Source organism: Onychostruthus taczanowskii, unplaced genomic scaffold (genome assembly GCF_017590055.1).
Source record: "Onychostruthus taczanowskii isolate IOZ18803 unplaced genomic scaffold, ASM1759005v1 scaffold91, whole genome shotgun sequence".
Lineage (NCBI taxonomy): Eukaryota > Metazoa > Chordata > Aves > Passeriformes > Passeridae > Onychostruthus > Onychostruthus taczanowskii.
In genome coordinates this window covers 1,761,640-1,783,776 of record NW_024507105.1, presented here as the reverse complement: position 1 = coordinate 1,783,776, position 22,137 = coordinate 1,761,640, and the positions used below count along the sequence as shown (strand labels likewise).

Below are 22,137 nucleotides of genomic sequence, written 5' to 3'. Positions count from 1 at the left end.
GCACCTGGTTCTGACGTGCGGATAATTAGAGAGCTACCAATAAAACAACAATCATAATTATGCAGATCAAAGGATCTGTGATATGGGGGTGGTGGTGTGTCAAGAAAGAGGGTGAATGGTTTTCCATGATCCTTCAGTCAGCCATAACACACATTAGTAACTTTATGGATCTCATAATCACTGTGGCTAAGAAAAAAAAAATCCTGCTTGAGCCACAACTGCAGGGTGTGTGTAAGTAACAGCATAAATGGAGAAACCAACAACAAAAATAAAAAAGTGGGTAAATTATAACTTCCAAGTAGAGATGGATTTCCATCAAAGTTTAACCCTCACATAATGAGGCCCCTTGTCTTTCAGGCTTAAAATTCCCATTTTCCAAAAGTTATTTAAAGGAAAAATTTCCTTTCCAAAGAAGGGCTTATCACAATCTGCCCCTTTACCAAAATGGTGCAGTGGTGCAGCACCAAGGAACAAAAGACTGAAGGTAAGGGGGATCTAGAGGGTCATCACAGCTACCTCTGTTATACAAGGATAAAATCCACAACATCAATTGACTGAGATCAAACTTGAAACTCTCTCTTCCATCCACAGCTCCTGCAATGGAAACTCTTCAAGACCCTTCTGCCTCCTATAGTTAAAAATTTCCCCTTAGTTTCCAGCCCAAACACACTCAAATCCAGACCGTGTCCTCACCTACATGGACAACAGGATTGTTCTGTATTTCAAACAGCCCTGGTACCTCCTTCCTCAAGAGCCAGCTGATAACAATCTCAACCTTCATCTGGCCAAGCCAAATCCTCTTTCCTCTCCCAGGATACAGCCAGTGAAGCCATATAGATTTCACGTACATATTTCAGTTTAAGATAACCTCTGAGTGATTGGAAATTTGCACAAAAATGTTTAAAAACTCACAACTTTAAAAGGGCACTACTGCATGCTCATGAGACAGGAGGATTTCCCATAAGTGATACCACCAGAGTTTGGTGAGAACAGAAATAACATCATTGCTGTTAAACTCATTCTACTGTGATTTACGACAAAGTACTTTGAGAGACAGTGCCCACAGTGAGTTTTCTTTTCTAGGGAAGAGAAATTCTAAACCTAAACTCTAGGTTCTGACCTAAAACCTAAACTCTTAAGAGATTCTGTTTCCAGAAGTGGCAGTTCCGAGGCAAATTTGAACCAGCTTAATGTGAAGGGTGCTTAAGTTCATACTTCTCCAAATCTGAAATCAAAGCAGAGTGATTAGGTGGTGCTTTCACCACCTGTTTTCAGGACAAAAGAAAATTATTCCAAAGAACAAAGAACAACTATTAAAATGAGTCTCACTTACTAAGTAGCCAGCAACAAACTATCTCCAACAAAATCTAACTCACAGCCACCCACCCGAAATTGCAGTGCAGGCTTGGTGTGAATCAGCATGCAAACCCAGTACCTGGGGGGAGGGCTGTCCCAAGCCCCAAAAGAAATTCCCCTTAGCACATCACTTTCGGCATGAGCACTGTGGCTGGCAAACCCCATGGGAAGCTGGACTGCCTGGCAGGTGACACCCACCTGGGCAGGTATAAATAGCCACCAGCAAGGACAGCCGGCTGCACTTTGATTTCCTCTATCTCGCTGTGCAGAGCTTTGCATCTGGGGCTGAGTGTCTGATCCCTTCACCATGAGCTGCAGCATCAAGAGAACATCCAGCACCTCGTACAGGAGCGGAGGAGGAGGTGGAGGCGCCTGCGGCGGCGGCAGCGGCCGCAGCTCCTCCGTGTCCTGCCGGCGCTACGCCTCCTCCGTCATCGGCGGGGGCAGCTACGGCGGGGCAGCCTGCGGGGGCTACGGGGGCGGCCTGAGCATGGGCAGCCTGGCCGGGGGCTTTGGCGGGGGCTTTGCGGGGAGCTGCGGCCCTGGGGGGGACCTGCTGCTCAGCGGCAATGAGAAGCTCACCATGCAGAACCTCAACGACCGCCTGGCCTCTTACCTGGACAAGGTGCGAAGGCTGGAGGAAGAGAACGCTCAGCTTGAGCACCACATCCGCGAGTGGTACAGGAAACAAGCTCCCAGCGTCTCCAAGGACTACAGCTCCTACTACCAGACCATTGAACAACTCCAAAATCAGGTAGGATCATCCCGGCACACGTGGCTCCATCTCCCATCTCCCACAGGCTCCTCTCTCCTCTAAGGCCTTCCTCCTTCCTCTCTGCTTCTTCCTCCTCCCTCTGTCCCCAGCACTGGGCTCTACCACCACAGGTGGCATGGCTGTGCTGGTGGTATCACAACCTGCTGAGCTGCACCTCCCATCCCCTGGCTGAGCAAACCCTCACAGCAGCCCACGGGCAGCAGGGCACAGCCCCAGGCACCAGCAGCTCCAGCAGCCACAGACACGCTGGCTCACGCACCGTGCATCCCACGTTGTGCAGGTGGCTCCAAACCAACCATGTGTGGTTTGCAGTGCTTCCCTCTGCTCCCAGCCAGATCAGCTGGATGGAGTGCAAAGCCAAAGCACCTGGATGGCAGGATCTGAGATCCCTTTGGCCTTTCACACTCCTACAGACACCAGGTGGAAGGACTGAGGTCTTCCATTACAATTAACTTTTTTCACAATGAGATGACTTACAGCATTGGGCAAAGCCCACACTGCCTCCTACATCCAGAGTGCAGAACCCTATGGGGCTTGGACATCTCCCAAAATAAATGTTCTTCTGCTCTTTCCCCCATCTATATACCCTTTCATCAAAATCTTTGGAAAGCCAAAACCTTGCACACACCAGTCCCTGTGCTACGGCAATTCAGGAACTTTCTGTGGCCCCGGCACTACTCCATAAAACAAGCAGTAACACTCTACCAAAGCTTTGTGTCTTCTTTCTGCTTGTCCTGGAAATCTAGAACACAGAAAGACTCCTCTCCAACTCCCCCTTTTGCAGATTATTTCTGCCACTGTGGACAACAACAGGATGATTCTGGACATTGATAACAGCAAGATGACTGCCGACGACTTCAGAATGAAGTGAGTACCTCCCTGTGAACCCTGCCTCTCTTATGTCACAAATTTTATGAGACTCATGAATGCAGATGGATGAAGCCCTGTCTAAAGTGGTGTGATCAAGCCTACACATCGTAATGAAGTGAGTGTGCAATGCTTTGCTTTCCTTTGGTACAGATATGAGAATGAGCTGGTCATCCGTCAGACCGTGGAGGCTGACATCAATGGCCTGAGAAACATCCTGGAAGGTCTCACTACCACTCGGTCTTCACTGGAATCTGAGCTGGAGTCCTTGAAGGATGAGCTGATGGCTCTCAAGAGAAACCATGAGGAGGTACGATCCAATGATAATAGCACAGCCAAAGACACAATCCCCTGATTCTTCATGGCTCCCACCATCACATATCCAGTCCATTTCAAATTATCCCATGGGATTGTCGTTCCTTTGTATCTTGGTAGCGCTTTGCCCACAGTCCTCAGCAAAACAATGACCTGTGTGTGCTCTTGTATCTCTCTCTGGATTCCCTGCAGGAAATGAGGCAGCTCCAGTCCCAGACTGGTGGCGATGTGAGCGTGGAGGTCAACGCTGCCCCTGGACAAGACTTGACAAAGATCCTCAATGACCTGAGAGATGAATATGAGCAGATCATTGAGAAGAACCGCAGGGAGGTGGAGCAGTGGTATGAGGTCAAGGTATGTAGCAATGCCCAGAGTGGAGTCTCCTTTGGTGGCACAGCCCAGACACCCTGGTACTGGGACTGGCTGAAACAGAGGGGCTCCCTGGAGATGTGAGCTCTCATTCAGCACATCTGCTCCCTCGTGGCTCAGAAAGCGTCTCTGGGGTTTGACTCTGCAGATCCAAGAAGTCAATCAGCAGGTCACTTCCAGCAGCCAGGACATCCAGACCAGCAGCCACCAGCTCTCCGAGCTGAGGCGTGAGATGCAGAACCTGGAGATCGAGCTGCAGGCACAGCTCAGCACGGTACGTGGGCAGCATCTGGGAGCCCTTCCCTCCTTGGCACGGGCAGGGAGATGCAGAACTCTGCTGCTCAACTCCTGTGTTTGCCTTTCCAGAAAAACTCTCTGGAAAACTCCCTGTCGGAAACCGAGTCTCGCTATGGCCGCATGCTCCAACAAATCCAGATGCAGATCAACTCCGTGGAGGAGGAGCTGGCCAGCATCCGCTGTGAGATGGAGGGTCAGAGCCAGGAGTACAAGATGCTCCTGGGCATCAAGATGCGCCTGGAGCAGGAGATCCAGCAGTACCGGTCACTGCTGCAGGAGGGGCAGCAGGATCTTGTGTATGTTCTCTGTTTGCAAATAAGGGCACAAGTTTTATCACAAGGTTTTCTCTCTTGGCACTCACGGAAGATAGAGCAGAATATTTTAATTGTCTGTAGCTGAAATCTAAGTTCAGCCACATTTTTTTTACGACATCTGCATTGAAATGTGTCTATCAAAAACCACATAAGCAGATCTAACATCAAGGGAAACACAGAGCAGATTGTTACTGCCAGGTTTTGAGTTAATCAGTTCCTCTTGACCTGTTTGCACGGAGTGAATTCCATGAGGGGAATCACCGTGCCAAACCAAATTGTAATGAAGTTCCTTCTGTCAGCTGATGAACAAGCACAGCTGGACTGTGAGTACAAGAATTATACTGCAACAGTCTCTTGCTGTCTCTGCTTTCACAATTCTCCAGGAAAATACAGCTGAATTGAATGAAATGAAAAAATATATATAAAAATGTATTTGCAAGATCCAGGAGAAGCTGAGCTGTAACATGCACTGCACATGATGTCAGTATGTATTTATTGCTCCCTTCATTAAAACTCCTTTCCTTTTACAGATCATCTCAAGGAGCTCTCCAAGGAGGAGGAGGTACATCCTCCCACTCTTACTCTTCTAGCTCTTACTGTCATGGTCAATCTAGTGAAAAGACAGGTAAGAAACATCTTTCAAAGAGCATCCAAACTTATGGCTTTCTCATTTTGCATTTCACCCCTTTTCCTGTTAATACCAACCTTGTGCTATGGCTTTCACATCTGCAATTGCAGCAGGGATTAAACCATTCACAATCAAAGCTCTTAATTTCAAAGTGGTTTGGCTCCAATTCCAGAGACAGGCTAAGCTCCTTTCCCATGCTTTTGCTAACAAATGTATATTTAAATAGTGGGTGAGTCTGAAATGTCAGTGCTGCAAAGAAACTCTTGGTTTCCCTATTAGAGCAATGGTTTCTTCTTTCTTTTCACAGGGCAGTCAAGAGTGTGTTAAGATACCACCGACGTGTTGGGCTTCCCTGATCCAGTCAGTGCCGTGGGAGCACCCAGTCCACAGAGCTGTGACCTACCCCATGCACAGACTGCTCTCCAAATGCTATTCATGAAATCAAAATTAATAATTACTGGGCTTTTCCTAAAACTATCTACTCCTCCCTTTTCATACTGTCCAGCACTGTGATCACTGTGCTCACACACAGGTCTCTGCAGTGTACTTGGTTCTCTAGTGAACAACAATCCCTCTAATAAAGATTTATCTTTCTGCAATGCAAAGAAAACTCTGTGTGTCCAGCAGTCTATTTGGTTATTAATATTCTATTTACATTTAGGTGTAACAAGTCAGGTACACAAAGAAATTAAGGTTGTGTGAATTATGTAATATGGCTCCAAAGAAATGCGTGAATTCTAAATCATATGATGACTGGATAAAATCCTGGAGATGAATAAACACATCCACATTAAACTCAAGGGTGACACCTATGGGGAACCATAATCATCTCCAGATGGATAATCCAACATTTTCAGGAGGTTTCGTGAAAGGCATGGGGGAACCCCTTTTTCATAGAATATGTTGCAAGGGGTATGCAAGTAGTTGATTTGTCAATTCAGCAGCTGAAATGAAAAATCAGGATTAATCAACCCCAAAATTTTATGAAAATTTTGTCAAATCAAAACCACTTTCCTTAGAGTCATTGAACAAGAAATCAGTCCTATTTCCCAGCTTCTGGGTAGGAGCTCTGTCTAATCTTGTTCAATTAAAGCAAAGGGTTAGATCAGGAAATGAGTGAGGAGTACGAAAGTTCTACGAACCCAACATTCAGTTGTTGAGATTATTCCTCCTGACATGTTGGAAAATCTGAGCTCAAGTCTTTTATCTCGAAGTCCCACTTGGAGGAGTGTGTTCCTGTATTCCATAGGGTCATTCCCAGATCCATGCTGTGTGGAACTCTGGGTGGAGAATGGCACAGGGCAGGCAAGGTTCAAGCTTTGTTACTAAACATACCCCATTTTGTGTACCACACTTAACTTTTTTGGGCTCAACAGAGGAAGAAAACGGGTGAAATATCTCAGTCATTTCAAAATGAGAAATTGCATTCCAGTGTTTGGTTTGCAGGGTAAGGAAGCTGCTGAACAGGGTCAGCCACATAGCAGGGGAGTGACTCTACTGCCGCCCTGCCCCAGACCCTGGGTGGGTCTCAGAGGCTTCATTGTTCCCTGAACACTCCTAAATCACCCACATTTCTTATCCTGTCACAGAGCTTTACACTTACACTTTGGTTTGCAAAGAGTCAGGACAGGTAAAACATCACCACTTTGGATAACAAGGTATTATTTTAAAATACATCAAACTGTTCCATGTTACAATCCAGGCTGAATTCTCAGCACAGCAGGAAAGGGATGAGTCAGAGAAATTATTTCCATGGGAAACAAAGGTTTGCAAAGTCAAAGCAGATCTGCCTCTCCTTGGAGTCACAACAGGACTCTTCTACTCTGTGCAAGTAACAGAGATTCTTCTGCCTTATGATCCCGTTTACTTCCCTCTCTTATCAACCAGTGTTGACTATCCCAAACCCCCTCAGCACTAGCCAGCTATAATGGACTTTGAGATCAAATACCTTCTTTAGGCACAGTTTAACTAGGAAGAATGTCTGCAATCCCAGAAAGGAGCCATTTGTGCTCTAGGCTGCCTGTTGGGATCATTCCCGAGTCTCCTGCTTCCCTTTTGCTCTCTTTTAGGTGGGACACGTTTGCAGTGGCAGCATGAGGGAATGCTGTGGTTGAGCCTTATCCTGCTCCAGTGGCGTGTCCCACAGCTCCGTACCAGGGACAGGATTTATCTGTGGGTGACAGTGTGTCCGTCCATTTGGGTCAGCTCCCTGGCATCCTCTGATGGCAATTAAGGAAATAACAAGTAGGATTTGTGATACAAACTGCTCAAAACACTCTCAAAACTAAATTAAAGCCTCAGGCCCGGGACGTGGTTCATCCAAGGAAAGAACAGATTCATTAATGGGCAAAAAGGGAACGTTTTTATTTTTGTTTTTATTTTTATTTCATGCCTTGGATTCGATGGCTGTGCTTAACAGCCGGGCCTGCAGGGGGCGCTCTGTGCTGGTCCCGCTTCCCAAGGCCCCAAATCCCACAGTTGGTGACTCAGTTCTGGAAATTAATCATCTCCAGATGGATAATCCTACATTTTCAGGAGGTTTCATGAAGATAAGAGGGTGAAATAGCCGTTTGGAGAGAAATTCAAGACAAGAACCAGAACTGAGTGGAATGGGTTCTCCAAGGGGCGTCACTCTGGATCAGGATTCTGACACACCTGCAGGATTTAGACCCACAGCAATGCTTCCATTTGCAAGGGCACCTGTCAGGTATGGACAGGTACAGCAGCCCACTGCTACTCCTGCTGCCTTTGTGCACGGTCCTGCCAGGCTCTGGTTACAAAGAAATGGAACCACGTAGGTGACAAGGCATATTTCCCTCTTGGCCCACCACAGACTCAAGGAATGAGAAAAGAAACTCTGACTCACTGTGCCTGTAACAAACAGCAAGAGGAAAGGAAGCTGCTCCTGTGATATTTCTGACATTCACCAGCCCACCATAACCATGAAAAATAGCAGCAGCCAAGTTAAGTAAGTATGAGAATTCATGCAGGAAAATCCTTTCTCTCTGTAACAATTTCTGTTAGGCTGCACATCATATATAACACTTTGGAGTGCTAATCCCAACAAACCTCGGAATTTCTTTAAGTGTTTCCACATTGTGGCTGCTGTATCCCTGGAGGTGTTCATGGCCTGGATCAACCTGTTCTAGTGGAAGGTGTCCCTGCCTGTGGCAGAGGGTGGGACTGGATGAGCTTTGAGGTCCCTTCCCACCCAAAGCATTCCGTGATCCCATGATAAAGGACAAGTGACAGTGACCACGTAGTCTCAGGCGCACCGGAGCTGACTCTCAGAGCTGCTTTAGCAGTGCCTTGTGAAAAATGCCAATCACTTGTTTTTAAATTTTTTAAAGTTTAAAAGTAATAAAATAATTATAAAAATAGCAATATAATTAGAGTAATTAAAATTTGGACAATTTGGATTAGGACAATATGAGATAATAAAAACAAAGAGTAAGGGACAATCCAGGTACCTCTTTCTGGGCAAAATAAGCCCGAAAAAGGACCCACATTAACAGAGATTAACCCTTAAAAGCAACAGCCTCTTGCATATTCACACAATTCATACAGGATTCATAAATTCCATTCAAACAAAGGATTCTGTCTGGTCAGTGTCAACTTCTTCCTCTGAATGCTGACAGCGTCTTCAGAGCTGAGAGAGGCGGGAAGCAGTTAGTTTATTCTGATAACAGGGCAATAAATTCTCTTTCTCTGAAAGATTTAGGTGTCCTGTGGCTGCTGTCTTGGTGCAAATCCTTTCTTTAAAAAAAAAAAGTATCTTACATAGCACAGTTTCTATTTTAACATTCTTATAACCTAAAACTATATTTAACACACTACTTAAGAAAATTAATACGCATAACTTTGTAACACAACACATATAATATTCATTTTAATATTTGCGAAAAGCCAATCATAAAATACGCATTTTTCACAGCCTAAAGAGAGGTTTCTGCATGCTGCAATTACTCCTAATAGCGCAGTTTGGGAGCCCACGCTGGCTCCAGGGAACACCTTTCCCTGCACACACCTGCGCTCCCAACCCATGCAGGGCTGGGATCAAAGCTACCACAGCCTCAGCAATCAACATTTGGACAACATTCCCAATCTTAGTTCAGTGCTTTCCCACAGCCTGATGTCAGACTATCGAAAATCACAGCTGCACCCAAAAGTTCACAGCGCTCACACACACACACACAAAGATTTTAAATAAAATCCAATAACTCCTTCCTGTCGAAAATGCTGTTAGAAATCATGTCACCAGATCTTTATCAGTTATTAAAGCTGAATCCATTAGGAAGGCATGAAAAAGCACTCAGAAAGCACTTCAGTCACTTGTTTTGCTGGTGGGGGGGCTGCCCAAAACACAGACAGTTGGCACAAACCTCAGTTTTTAATAAAAGGAAGATTTAAAGCTGAATATGGGTGTCAGACTCTGGTGTTTTTAATAAAAGGAAGATTTAAAGCTGAATAGGGGTGTCAGACTCCGGTGGAAAACCACGGCTCTTAGTTAAGGTAACAGCCAGGACTGCCCTGGAAGGGGCTTTTGGCACACACAAACATGAGTAACACAGTTCTTTATGAAAGTGGCATAAACTGTCCAAAGTAGTGAGAAATCCCCTTTTATTCCCTTAAAGCTGTGTGACCAGCCAGGGCAGGCAGAAGCAGGGCTCCGGTGGGGTTCCCATGGGCTGAGAGTTGCCGTGAGGACCAAATGTTAAAACCACCTCCCTGGGAGCAGCTCCACAAACCAGAGGCTGCAGGACTTGCCCTCATAGAGCAACAGATGGGTTTTCTCACTGAGCCCAACCAGAGATCTTCAGGCTCTGAGAATTCCTGTCAAGAAAAACTGAGTATGAAACCACCAGTAGGATCAGGAAAGCCCAAATATAAGGATCCACCAGGAAGGTACTAAGAGAGCTCCTTGTTTTCTAATTAGATCCAGAACTAATGTTTAAACTAATGTTTAAGGCTTGCACAGTCAAATCTCTGCCCTTACTGGAAGCTGTGGCTTACCCCTATGATCAGAATATATTCTTACAAAATTAACAAGAGAAATAATAATATAGAAGTCTATAAATACAAGTATATGCATGTAAATATATGAGCACTTAGACATAAATAACAGACACACAAATGCTTTACTGATGGGAACAGAATCAAACAGCTCAGCTCTGGGCTATGAGCCCCATCTCCTCCGTGTCCCTCCCAAGTCTAGGATTTATTTTTGAGCAGGAATTTTCCATGTGGAGTATGGGAAGATCCCTGTGGATAGCCCCAGGCCTCCTCCCTCAGTGCAGCGTGCAGAGGCCATGGCAAGTGTCCAAGAGCCACAGCTCCCCAGCCTGGGACAGCTTCAGTCCCCTGGGCTTTGGCAGAGGCCCCTGCACTGCCTTTGCTGCTGCCTGCAGAAACCTGACTGTTGGAACGCATCCTCCTGTCAGTTGGATGTTTGACTCTCAAAAAATAGTTTCCAGCCCAATCATACCTTGCTGAGATTTACCAGCCAGATAACAGGTTAAAGGAAGTGTGAAATACATCCAGTGAGTTGACTTGCACTCCCTAGGGCTTGGTGCCCCAACTGAGCCTTCCTTCCCACACAATCTTTAATCACACGATAAGAAAATTTGGTTTATTTTCCTGTCTCGGGTACTTTACTCCATGATTTGCTTTATCATTAGAGTTCTGGGATGATGGAGGAGTCAGGAGTTTAAAGTTAGTTATGTTTCTAGGGAAACAGGGACAATCATGAAACATTTCCACATCACAACCAGTTTCAAGGATTTGCAAAGTATTTACACTGCTCCCAGTTAAAGTGCTTGAGCTCTCCAGGAGGATCTTTTATTTATTTTCCTCATACCAATCTGTTCAAATGTTCTATAAATGGCAATCATTGAGAAATTAAATTCTGTGCCCCAATAGCACTGCAGCAGCTTGGGCAGGAATCATTCCAGGTCAGCTCAAATCATTGATCTGTCATTTCTGTCCTGCCATGAACAAAGCAGAGCCCTGGACAGAAATGTCTTGTCCTGTGTCTTACTCTCACAATCTGTTAACACAGAACCCTTAAACAATCTTGTTTCTCACCTCTTTCAGTGCAGAAACTATGCATTCCCTTCACCACAATCCCTTACTTCACAAAAATAGTAATTTTGAGCAAATTCCCAGTGTTGCTCTGCTCTTCCCAACCCTCTTCTCCAGCCACTCACAGCTGTGTGTGCATGTGCTGGGACCTGCCTCTTCAGCACAGCAGCATTCTTGTCTTACAATCTATTGGCACATTCAGGGAATATATGGCAATGCCAGGTTTTGAGGATTAAAATAAAACAAAACAAAACAAAATGATTTATGATGGGCTGTAAAAGCCAGACAGCTGAGAATTGTATCTTGGGCAAACCATAACTGCAGTTACCTTGGTACCAGCTGCAGATCAGAGCTTGTTGTCACTGGCTCTTCCCACAAGGAAGTTTAAAAGAAAAAATAGAAAAATTTTGTGCTTGAATTAAAAAGCTGCAAATACTTCATGCCTCTAGTCTTCAAAAGGGGAGAAAATCATCCCAAGTTGTGATCTTAAGAGGGCCTGTGACATGACTGGTGTGGAGGGTGGAAAAAGTTCATATGAGCAAGAGAAGAGATGGAGAATGGAGACTCAAAATGTGCATGTGAAAAAGCAGCACATTTTCATTGATGAAAGCAAAGGCAGAAAGGAAGAATTACCAGAAGGGACAAACAGTTAAAAATGGAAAAGATAAATCCAAAATAACAAACTGGCTTTGCTCATTCATTCATAGATGCATCCATGAAACTGCAGGCACCAACAAAGTTGGTTAAAATGTTCAGTAAGTTCATTAAAGTGTAATTGCATTAGCTCTCCCTGGAAGTAAATTCAGCAGGATATGAAAAGAGAGAAGGATATACCAGTGTCCTCAAGGGCAAGAAAAAAAGGGTTTACAGGACAATTAATAAAGCTACCCTGAAACAATATGAATGGTTTTATAAAGCAGCAGTGAGTGGCAAGGCAGAGAAGATAAAGGTAAAGCATAACCAGTTCTTAGCCAGGAGCTTGGGTGTGTCTGGATGACTCTGCTTGAAAATATGTGTCTCCCTTCCCCTCTGATAAGGTGCAGATAAGGGAAATTCCCTGTGCTGACCATTCCTTATTGGGAAAAAGCTGACCCTACCTTAAATTAGGTTTAGAGTACTGGCAGAAAAAGAGATCAATACTGAATGCTAACAGCACCTTCTTCAGCTTACTATACTGAAGGCTTTTCCAAGCATTTAAATACACATTCTCACCTTACGAGAATGCTTACCAAAACAAACACATGCAACCATTAAGGTGAAACAGAAAGTTAAAAGATTTATAATTAAGTTTTAGCAAAAATGCTGTGTGAGGGACTGATTTAGTACTAGAGGCTTATGCTGTATTTGGTGTTATAAATCAGATTAATCCATTTGACTGTGTGTCCCAAGCCTTTGTTCTTACTGACCCTTCAGCTGTACTTCCAAACTGCCACTAAGAATTGCAGTTCATTCTCAGGGAGATTCTTCCCTGTAAGCTCATGCAAACCCAACCTGCCTGCAGTACCTGATCAATATTCTGACAGTGCAATATATGGGGATTGCTGCTTTTACTTTTTACTTTACTCAAGATATTGCAGAGGGCATTCAGAAGCCTTCCAGATGCCAATTTTCGTGAGCTGGATCATAAAATATTATGCAGCATCACAGATGAGCTTTTCATCTTACAAAACCCAAAAATACACTGCACTGAGGTCCTGCATGGGAGTTCAGGGAATACTGAAGGAATACCTGGAGGGACAGATGCTCATCTCTCCTTGCACCAGGAGATAGATCTCAAAAAGAACACGCTGGTATTTAATCTCCTTTCAGCTTCTTGCTTTTCTGTTCAGTGAAGAAAAGCACATGCACTGGTGCTCTTTAAGCTCTAATTATGGACTTTAATATTTAACAAAAAAATAACCGTTCCCATTTCTCTCAGTTACCTCCTGACACCACTATTTCATCTGTTCACAGCCCTTGGAGCAGTTACTGGCTGGGCAGGTTTGTCCCACCCCAGGCTGAACAGGACATTCAGGTCTCCAGAAGGAACTGGCGTGTCTCTGGCAGCAGGAGCATCCCTGGGCCTCTGAGGAAAGGCTGCACAGTGCAGGATGGAGAGCTGTGGAAGGCAAAATCTGTACACAGAGGAAAAAGCTCCGCTGTGGTGTCCTGGGACTGAAGTGTGGTACATATTCTGTGTGTATCCAGTGATGTATTCCACACCTGAGTCACTGCAGAATTCCTCCTTCTGACACGGCCTCCTCATTACCTGGTGATACAGGTGCCTTGGCTGGCCTCCCATTTGCTGTTTGCTCTTTCCCTCCCTGAATTTGCCCCGCAGTTTGACACCTCTGCACACAGGGAGTGCAGCTCATTGTGCAGCCTGAAACACCTGGAGCATTTTTCATGGGTATAAAAAGGCCTGGCTGCTCCCAAGAGCTGAAAGTGCTCCCAGGCCAGAACTTCCTTCCTCCAAAACACTTCTGAGGAGTTCCACAAAATTTGGAGGGAATGAGAAAGAAAGAGAATGGAAGGAAAGCTCTGAGTATCCCCAAGTGTGTTAGGGATGCTCAGGGAAGAGCTCACAGTAACAAAAGTTTTTGAAAATCCATCTTGGATAATAGAGGACCTGAAAATTTTTGAAATAACATTTTCATGACTCTCAAAGACCAGAAGACTAAGTGATTCTGTTTCTTCTCTTTGCTTCTCTCTTTCAGTAGCAATCAAAGGACTCAGTGTGTAATCAGACACTTGTTTCTGCTCACTCCCCAGATACTCAGGGATGTCACTGCTTTTCTCTGCTACAGGTACAGCCACGGCTGCTTCAGGAGGATTCTTGTGTCTGTAGAAAACCGCTTTCAGACACAGCATGTTCTCTGCTAGCCCAAATGGAACCGACAGTAAAGATAGAGTGAAAACTTCTTTTCTGAAAGAACTTTCCTCAAGGGGAATGAGGGAAACAGAGGGGTGGAACGTGAAGGTCCACACACATTGCTCACCATCTGGGCTCCTTACAAGCTCTGTTATCAGGCTGAATCACCTTGTTAAAACAAGGCTTTGTGTGACTCCGCTCTGACCGCGGCGCTGACCGCAGCGGGTGCGCTCCTAACCCCTTTGTTTCCACCTAGGTAAACTCTAACAGGTTTAGAAACGCTCCCCTCGGGAGGGAGACGCCTCCTCCAAATCCCACCTTTTGCTTCTAGCCGCAGAGGTCCGGGGGAGGGGATCGCCTGTGCGGAGGTACCGGGGGAGGAAACAGCCCACTCCACAGCCACTGGCCAATAGAGGAACCGCCGTGTTGGCAGAAGGCTTAGGGCTGATAAATTCCATGGGTCTCAGATAACACATTCTGGAGACAACTCCCATTGTCACCGGCATAAAAGCGGAGCGGTGGGGGAGCAGGGCACTCTCCTACCTGGGGATCACGAATCGCTGAGGTGCAGCTTCGGTCGGGTCCTTGCTCTTCCTCGCCATGGCCAGTTACAGCTTCAGGCAAAGCAGTTCCTCTGTGGTGGGGGGGCCCGGCGCCTCCTCCCTCCGCTTCGGGGGCAGCTTCAGGGCCCCCAGCATCCACGGGGGATCTGGTGGCAGAGGTGTGTCCGTGTCCTCTGCCAGGTTCGTCTCCTCCGGCCTGGGAAGCGGCCTGGGGGGGGGCTATGGTGGGGGCAGCTTCAGCAGCAGCTTTAGCTATGGGGGTGGCCTGGGCGGCGATGGGCTCCTGTCGGGAAATGAAAAGGCGACCATGCAAAGCCTGAACGATCGCCTGGCCTCCTACCTGGAGAAAGTGCGTGCGCTCGAAGAGGCAAACTCTGACCTTGAAAGCAAAATCCGAAACTGGTACCAGAAACAAGGACCAAGCCCAGCTCGGGACTACAGTGCTTATTTCAAGACTATTGAGGACCTTCGAGACAAGGTAGGTGTTAAGATTTATCAAAAGTAATCTTAGATTTCCACTTACAAAGGAAGCATGAAAACCCAAAAATATCCTTAGGGAGCCCTTAGAAAGCATTGCAGGTCATAGGAGGGAGATGAGATTAAATACAAGGAATGGGTGGGGGGGTTAAAATCAATGTCAATATGGAATTATCCACTTTTTTAAATGCTAGCCAAGAGGAGGTACAAACCAGTCAGTGGGGGATGCCTGAGTATTGAAGACTGATAGTGTTTGCTTTTAACAAAGCATGTTTATATACATGCTGGTCATGCACACACATATGAACACTTAATGTATGCATGACCACAGATAAACTGATATGTAATGAGAGCCAAGCAGTGACAGCAACCTGCCTGTCTCTGCAACCTCTCACCTGCCATAGGGCTTGAAAACCCTCAGAGGCCCAGACACACTGCTTTAACAATGAAAATAAAAACGGGTTTAGAGTAATTTCTTTTTCACATTTCCCATCCTTAACCTTGGAATTAAGCGAACTGAAACATTTGGCATAGGAAAAAAGGAAACAGCAGACATGAAGTAATCAATCCCATATATAAATGCAGGATTTGCCCCAAGAGCCCATGGGTACCTGATAACAGATTGCTGAGGTGATACACACCCTGCATAACACAGGGAGTAGCTGATTAACTATGTAAATAAAAGAAAGAAAACTTGAGGTTTAGTTTTCTGAGTTCAGCCTGGAGTTCATGACCGCTCCCACGCAGGTTGCTTCTCCTTGCTGCAACCCATCCACATTCGCTCCTGATTTAGAATCTGAGCTCTGCTGATGGCAGAACTGGCAATGGAATTTCCTCCTGTTAGTATTCTTTTCCCTCTTTTCTTTTGCTCCCCTTAGTTAGGGATGGGAAACCATACAGCTGGTCTGTGGATGACCTTTTGAGTTTTAGAAGTGGCAGGCATAGAAGACATGCTTTCCAGGTAAAACTGATCAGAGATTCCTTTAAATAAAATTTCCTTCAGAGGAAATGATGCATTAAAATAATCAATAAACGCTATCCTGGGTATTCTAGGAAATAAAAATGTGATCAAAAATGGTCTCTCAAAGTCCTCTCCCTCAGCCAGCACATAGTTTTGTCTCACTGTGGAACTTCTACCTAAAGCCACTTCATACACCAGACACGAGGATGTGTCCAAAACAGAATCCTGGCAGAAGCATGTGACAAATCTGTGTGTTTGCTGTAGATCATTGATCCTTCCCTTGTTTGCTGTAGATCATTGATCCTTCCCTACAGCTCTATTTGCTGTAGCTACAGGTGAAATAGACTCTTCACTCTTATCTGTACAGCAGGGAAGCTGATAACAGTTGTTTCAGCTTCAGTAATGAGCTCTCATTGTTTGCAGATCCTTGATGCCACCATTGATAACGCCAGGATTGTGCTGCAGATTGACAATGCCAGGCTGGCTGCTGATGACTTCAAAACCAAGTGAGTAATTTCTGAGAAAGAATAAAACTGATCAGAGATTCCTTTAAATAAAATTTCCTTCAGAGGCTTTCATGCATTAAAATAATCAATAAACACTATCCTGGGTATTCTAGGAAATAAAAATGTGATCAAAAATGGTCTCTCAAAGTCCTCTCCCTCAGCCAGCACATAGTTTTGTCTCACTGTGGAACTTCTACCTAAAGTCACTTCATACACCAGACACAAGGATGTGTCCAAAACAGAATCCTGGCAGAAGCATGTGACAAATCTGTGTGTTTGCTGTAGATCATTGATCCTTCCCTTGTTTGCTGTAGATCATTGATCCTTCCCTACACCTCTATTTGCTGTAGCTACAGGTGAAATAGACTCTTCACTCTTATCTGTACAGCAGAGAAGCTGATAACAGTTGTTTCAGCCTCAGTAATGAGTCTTGTTGTTTGCAGATCCTTGATGCCACCATTGATAACGCCAGGATTGTGCTGCAGATTGACAATGCCAGGCTGGCTGCTGATGACTTCAAAACCAAGTGAGTAATTTCTGAGAAAGAAAAGATCTCATGAGTAGGCAAAAATCCTTGTTGAGCTAAAGGGCAGTGAAAGAGGAATGGAATGCCCCTAAAATCCCTGTATGAATATTGGTTTGATCCTGTGCATGCAGTTCAACCCTTCAAGTCCTTGCTAAGAACACCAGTGAAAATTTTGCATACTGTGGGATATGTGGAGAAAGGTTTAATGCTTGATGACATTTGCTAGACCATAAATCCTACAAACCCAGATACATTCATACTGTGCTTCTTGTGGGCTGGGTGATCACTGAACCTGAATGGGTTTGTTTTGTTTTTTTAAGGTTTGAGACTGAGCAAGGTCTGCGCATGAGCGTGGAGGCCGACATCAACGGCCTGCGCCGCGTCCTGGATGAGCTGACCCTGTCCAGAGCCGACCTGGAGCTGCAGATTGAAGGATTAAAGGAGGAGCTGGCCTACCTAAAGAAAAATCATGAGGAGGTAAACCCCAAGAAACATGTTTGAAAGTGGCACTAGAAGAACAGCCTGTGGAGATGTGGAGTCCCTCAGGATTGCCTTGAGCTCTCCAACAGGGAGGGAAAGATTTCTGTGTAGATTGGGATCCCTCCTGCCAGTATCTCAGGGGAGTCAGTCAGCCTTAGCCCTTGAAGAAAGGATAGAAAGTTCATAATGTTTTCAGTTTACAATTGTACCCTCTTTTGTCTCCTCTGCCTTTCCCCACAGGAGCTGAGTGCCCTGAGAGGGCAAGTAGCTGGTCAAGTCAGCGTTGAGCTGGACTCTGCTCCAGGCATTGACCTGTCCAAGATCCTGGCAGACATGAGGGACCAGTATGAACAGATGGCTGAGAAGAACAGGAAGGATGCTGAGGCCTGGTTCCACAGCAAGGTAAAACCCCTCCATATCGTACAAACACTAACCAAAAATATCCACGAAAAAAACAACTATTAAAACACACAGAAAAATGCTGTGACAGCCATACACCCCCCACATTTCTCACATAGTGTTTTCCCTGTCTCAGACTGAAGAGCTGAACCGTGAGGTCGCCGTTAACACCGAACAACTGCAGAGCAGCAAGTCCGAGGTCACCGACCTGAGACGCACCCTGCAAGGGCTGGAGATCGAGCTGCAGTCCCAGCTCAGCATGGTACGTCAGCATTGGCACTGCCTGACACCCCCCCACTGAAAAGGGCCCATATTTCCCTCCCTACACAGAGTCCTGCACTGGCAGCAACCTTCCCTGTGTGTGGTTTGCCCTGACAGAAAGCGGCGCTGGAAGGCACCTTGGCCGACACAGAAGCGCGTTACGGGGCGCAGCTGGCGCAGATCCAGGCGCTGGTTGGCAGCATCGAGGCACAGCTGGCAGAGCTCCGGGCTGACATGGAGCGCCAGAACACCGAATACAAGATCCTCATGGATATCAAGACCAGGCTGGAGCAAGAGATCTCTACGTACCGACAGCTCCTGGAAGGGCAGGAGTCCCAGTAAGAGCCTTTTGCTCGGCCTCATAGGTCTGAGCATGTCATGGTGCTCATTTGCCACAGCACCTTGGTTAACACAGTACTCCTGGAGTTCTACAGCTTTTAACAAACTAATTTTTCTGGATTAACATTCTAGAAATGTTACAGTTGCTGTTTACATGAAGTGAGACCACAAAGAGTTTCTAAACAGGAAGGGGAACTGACAAGCAGCACAGTAGATTAACTGCAACTAACAGTTGAAGTGATCAGCTGCATCACAGTCAGGAAAAGTACAGTTAATAATGTTTTACAGAATATAAAAAGTAATACCAATTTCCCATAAACTCCCTGTTACCAGGTAGAGAACTTTCACCCAACAGGAATCAGTGTGGGAGGAAATACTGGGAAGATCAGTGAAGGCAGTCACTGAGTGACTCCCACATGGCAGCACAGCTCAATCTCATCTCGCACAGCCTCAAGGAGGAAAAAAATGAGGCAGGGGTTGGAAGGTTTTTGCTGAGAAGGAGCACAGGGACATGGGCATCCTTCCCTGACTGTACACAGTGTACCTGATTGATAGGCAATTTCCCTTCATCCATCCTCATCTCATGCAGCATTTGATGTATTAACTCTCCTTTCAATTGTTCTCTTTGTTCCACAGGATGTTTGGCTCCCTTTCGGGAACTGCCGGTAAGAATCCTTTCTCTTTCAGAAGAAATTTTATTTTCTAAAAACACATAGCTGATAGTTGTGTCTGTTCTAGAGACTGGGGTCTGCACAATTTGCAACAGAAAAAAAAAGTAACAAATTATGTCTCTGGTTAGAATGGAACAAATTTCAGCAATTAAAATATGTTAGAAAAACATCTCAGACTCTGCTAGAGTAAAGGCTAAGTAAAGCACAAAACACTTCATCATTTCCCCACATGAAAGGACACGGGAATTGAAGCTTGGCCAGCTCGGGGGAATTGCAGGAACATGCCAGTAAAACCTGCCTTGAGCTGTTAGAGGTCAGCAGTGTCATAAAAGGGATGAGTCAAATCCAGGTGATGGAGAGGAAAAGTTCTGAGAGAAGGGAATGAGAGATGAGGACCCAGCCAAGCTCAGCACCCATCACAGAGTGGTCTGTGTGAGCTGGGCTTAAATAATTGCTGTTCTTTCTCTCCATGTTACTGCAGATAAAAGAGACAAGCACTGAAGGTCCTTCAAAGGTCATCTGCAAACTGAGAAAAAGCAGACAACACATGTATTGAGATGAAGAAATCACTCTGAACTGCTGGAAATGATGTTGAAGCACAGAAGGTTCTTGGCTACACAAAGTTTAGGCAGATTCATTCACTTAGTGATGATTAAAATGTGAATTGGGTCAGCTTTGCAATTATTTCTAGGTTTTGCATATGTTGAATTGCTGCATCTACTCAAATAAAGATGATATTCTTGCAATCTTTGCTTCTTTGGAGTTACTGCGATAATTCACTGAAGTTTGGCTTTACTCAGACAGGAATTAGCAAGCCAGCCTCTCTGAGAGTGCTCACAGTGTGGGGAGCTTGGGCTCCATCCTGATTCTTGCTGGCTCCTCTTGCTTGGAATACAGAGGCACTGGCATCCCCAGCTCCTCAGAGGGGGACACAGGAGTGACCTGGGTTTCTCACTACGATGCTGAGCAGGGGCAGTGGGATGGGAAGTGGTTCTGGAGAGCAGCAGGAGCTGGGAGATGATTCATAGGGTAAAATATAAAGTAAAAAACTGGCTCGTAGATAATTCCTGCAGGAGCACACGGAGGTGAGCTTCAGTTGGGAGAATTCTTCACTTCCATTCTCCTTTCACACAGAGCTTACAAACCATTAGCACCAATTTTAGCCCACTTACCTCCCATGCCATTGCAAGGATATTATCCTAGCTGAAATTCCGAGTGGAATCACTTTTAGTTCCAACACCCAGAAATCACTGATTTTATTTGCTACCAAACTGACAGGCAAGGAAACTTCAGGGATTGTGCTAAAAGCAAACCATGACTCCAGCCCAGCCAGCACCTTCCCAGCTCCTGCTGTTACCAAACTGAGGCACAGTTTGCTCCACAGCTGGGGGGGGGATGAAAACAGGGATATGCCCAGGCTGAAAGTATCCCAACACTGCTCTCCCCAGAGTTTGCAGTCTGTGTTTCAGGAAGACATGATAAAATCCTTCAGTGCTTCTCTCCTTGGCCCTGGGAAATGTCCATGATCCCTTGTTCACAGCAGATTAATGGAGTGGCATGGCTCGGAGCACCCCAAGCTCTGGACCTCCTCTCTCAAGGTGGGGCAATCCTCTTCAATCCTAAGGTGCTGTGCTTGGGTTTGGTTCAGCAGTGACTCAGGTGACCTGTCAACATCAGCTGTCACTACTGACACCACCAATCCCTGCTCAGCCTCTGGAATGAAGTATGGTGGCATTAAGCAGTGGCTTCACTTTGACAGGGGAAAACTGTGACAGGAGAGGAGAACAGTCAAAAAGACACAGAGAAAGGGACAACATGGGGGGCACAGGGGGAAAGATGGGCAAAATCAAAGAGAGCAGTGGCCCAAGAGGCACAGGGGATCCTTCAGGAGTTCACCCATTTTTGTAGGGTTCACTTCTGGAAGAGCCAGGAGAAGAAGATGTCATGCATTCAGAACAGACACATTAACACATGCTTTGTACCAAACTTATTCCCTACAACACCGAGACCTGGAAATCTCCCTGCATGAAAGAACAAACAGCTCCATGTTTGTTTTTTAATCTTAACAAATCCTATTCCCTGAGAGCAATTTCTTGTGACAAAACCAGTCAGGGTGGGAGCTCACTGTTGCAGATTTCTGGTATTGTCCAGCTGCAAATGTGCAAGTCTGACAAGAAATTCTCATGCTCCAAGAATACAAACTATAAAAATCCTGAATTCTTGCTTTTATAGCTTAGTTCTAATTTTATTTTATAATTTTATTTATAATTTTTTTTTTCTATCTGCAAGGCAGTGAAGGATTTCTGGTAAAATGTTTGATATAAATCACTCAGCCACTATAATTTTAGCATCTGGTTCAGGGAAAAAAAGTGTTTTCTAAAGGCATGTCATGTCTCCTCTGAGTGATGGTTTTATCACTCATAGAGTGATCACTGAGATGACAAACAAGCTGCTGCTTGACTGGAACTTGCTGTCCTGAGAGGAGGGGCTGGAGTGTGTCAGCTCCGTTAATCTCACAGCAGAGGTAACAAAAGAGTTTGTGCAGCACAGACATGTCAGGGAATGTCTTCCAGGAAAGCTCTGTGGAAGATGACAAACCAAGGAGTTCAGGTACCACAGGTACAATTCTGAGGCTGTGCAAAGGATGAGTCCATGTGTCATTGGATAAAGAACCTCTGAGCAAAGGTAGTGAGACCAGAATAAAGGCATAACCTTGAAAGAGCCTTTCTTTATTTTTTAATTTTTTTTAATTTCAGTAAGTGATTGGCTTCTCTTTCCCTGTACAGCCTGTAAGGAGAAAATGCTGTAGAAATCATTGTCTAAATTATGTTATGGGGCATGATCTGTATTGGCTGCTTGATTTATTTTGTCTCCCAATGATAAATATTCAACAGAAAGGAACAGCTTTTATCTGCTACCTGTAAGTGTTTTTTGTAAGTGTTCATCTGATACTAATCCAGCCTGGGGCATGTTAGAAAGCAGCAAAGTGTGTTTCACCATTGACCTTCCAAAGGAGTTTTCACACCTGAGTGAAAGAAGACTCAATGAAAACTCCCCAAAGTTTCCTACTAAATTCTGTGGTGTTTTGTTGCTTGGGTTTT

The 22,137-nt window shown here is 45.3% G+C and overlaps 2 protein-coding genes across 2 annotated transcripts; both read left to right on the top strand.

Annotated features, from left to right (window-relative positions):
* The first annotated feature begins 1,663 nt into the window (after positions 1-1,663).
* On the top strand, positions 1,664-14,120 carry LOC121347550 (keratin, type I cytoskeletal 13-like). The gene is made up of 8 exons (XM_041426263.1): positions 1,664-2,110; positions 2,916-2,998; positions 3,152-3,308; positions 3,506-3,667; positions 3,831-3,956; positions 4,049-4,268; positions 5,256-5,315; positions 14,110-14,120. The coding sequence occupies exons 1-8, from the start codon at positions 1,664-1,666 to the stop codon at positions 14,118-14,120; spliced, it is 1,266 nt and encodes a 421-aa protein (XP_041282197.1).
* A 281-nt stretch (positions 14,121-14,401) lies between these two features.
* On the top strand, positions 14,402-19,744 carry LOC121347678 (keratin, type I cytoskeletal 19). The gene is made up of 8 exons (XM_041426504.1): positions 14,402-14,894; positions 16,278-16,360; positions 17,207-17,363; positions 17,607-17,768; positions 17,902-18,027; positions 18,144-18,364; positions 19,002-19,030; positions 19,518-19,744. Exons 1-8 carry the CDS (start codon positions 14,454-14,456, stop codon positions 19,535-19,537), a joined length of 1,239 nt encoding a protein of 412 aa, XP_041282438.1. The 5' UTR covers positions 14,402-14,453; the 3' UTR covers positions 19,538-19,744.
* Positions 19,745-22,137: the final 2,393 nt, after the last annotated feature.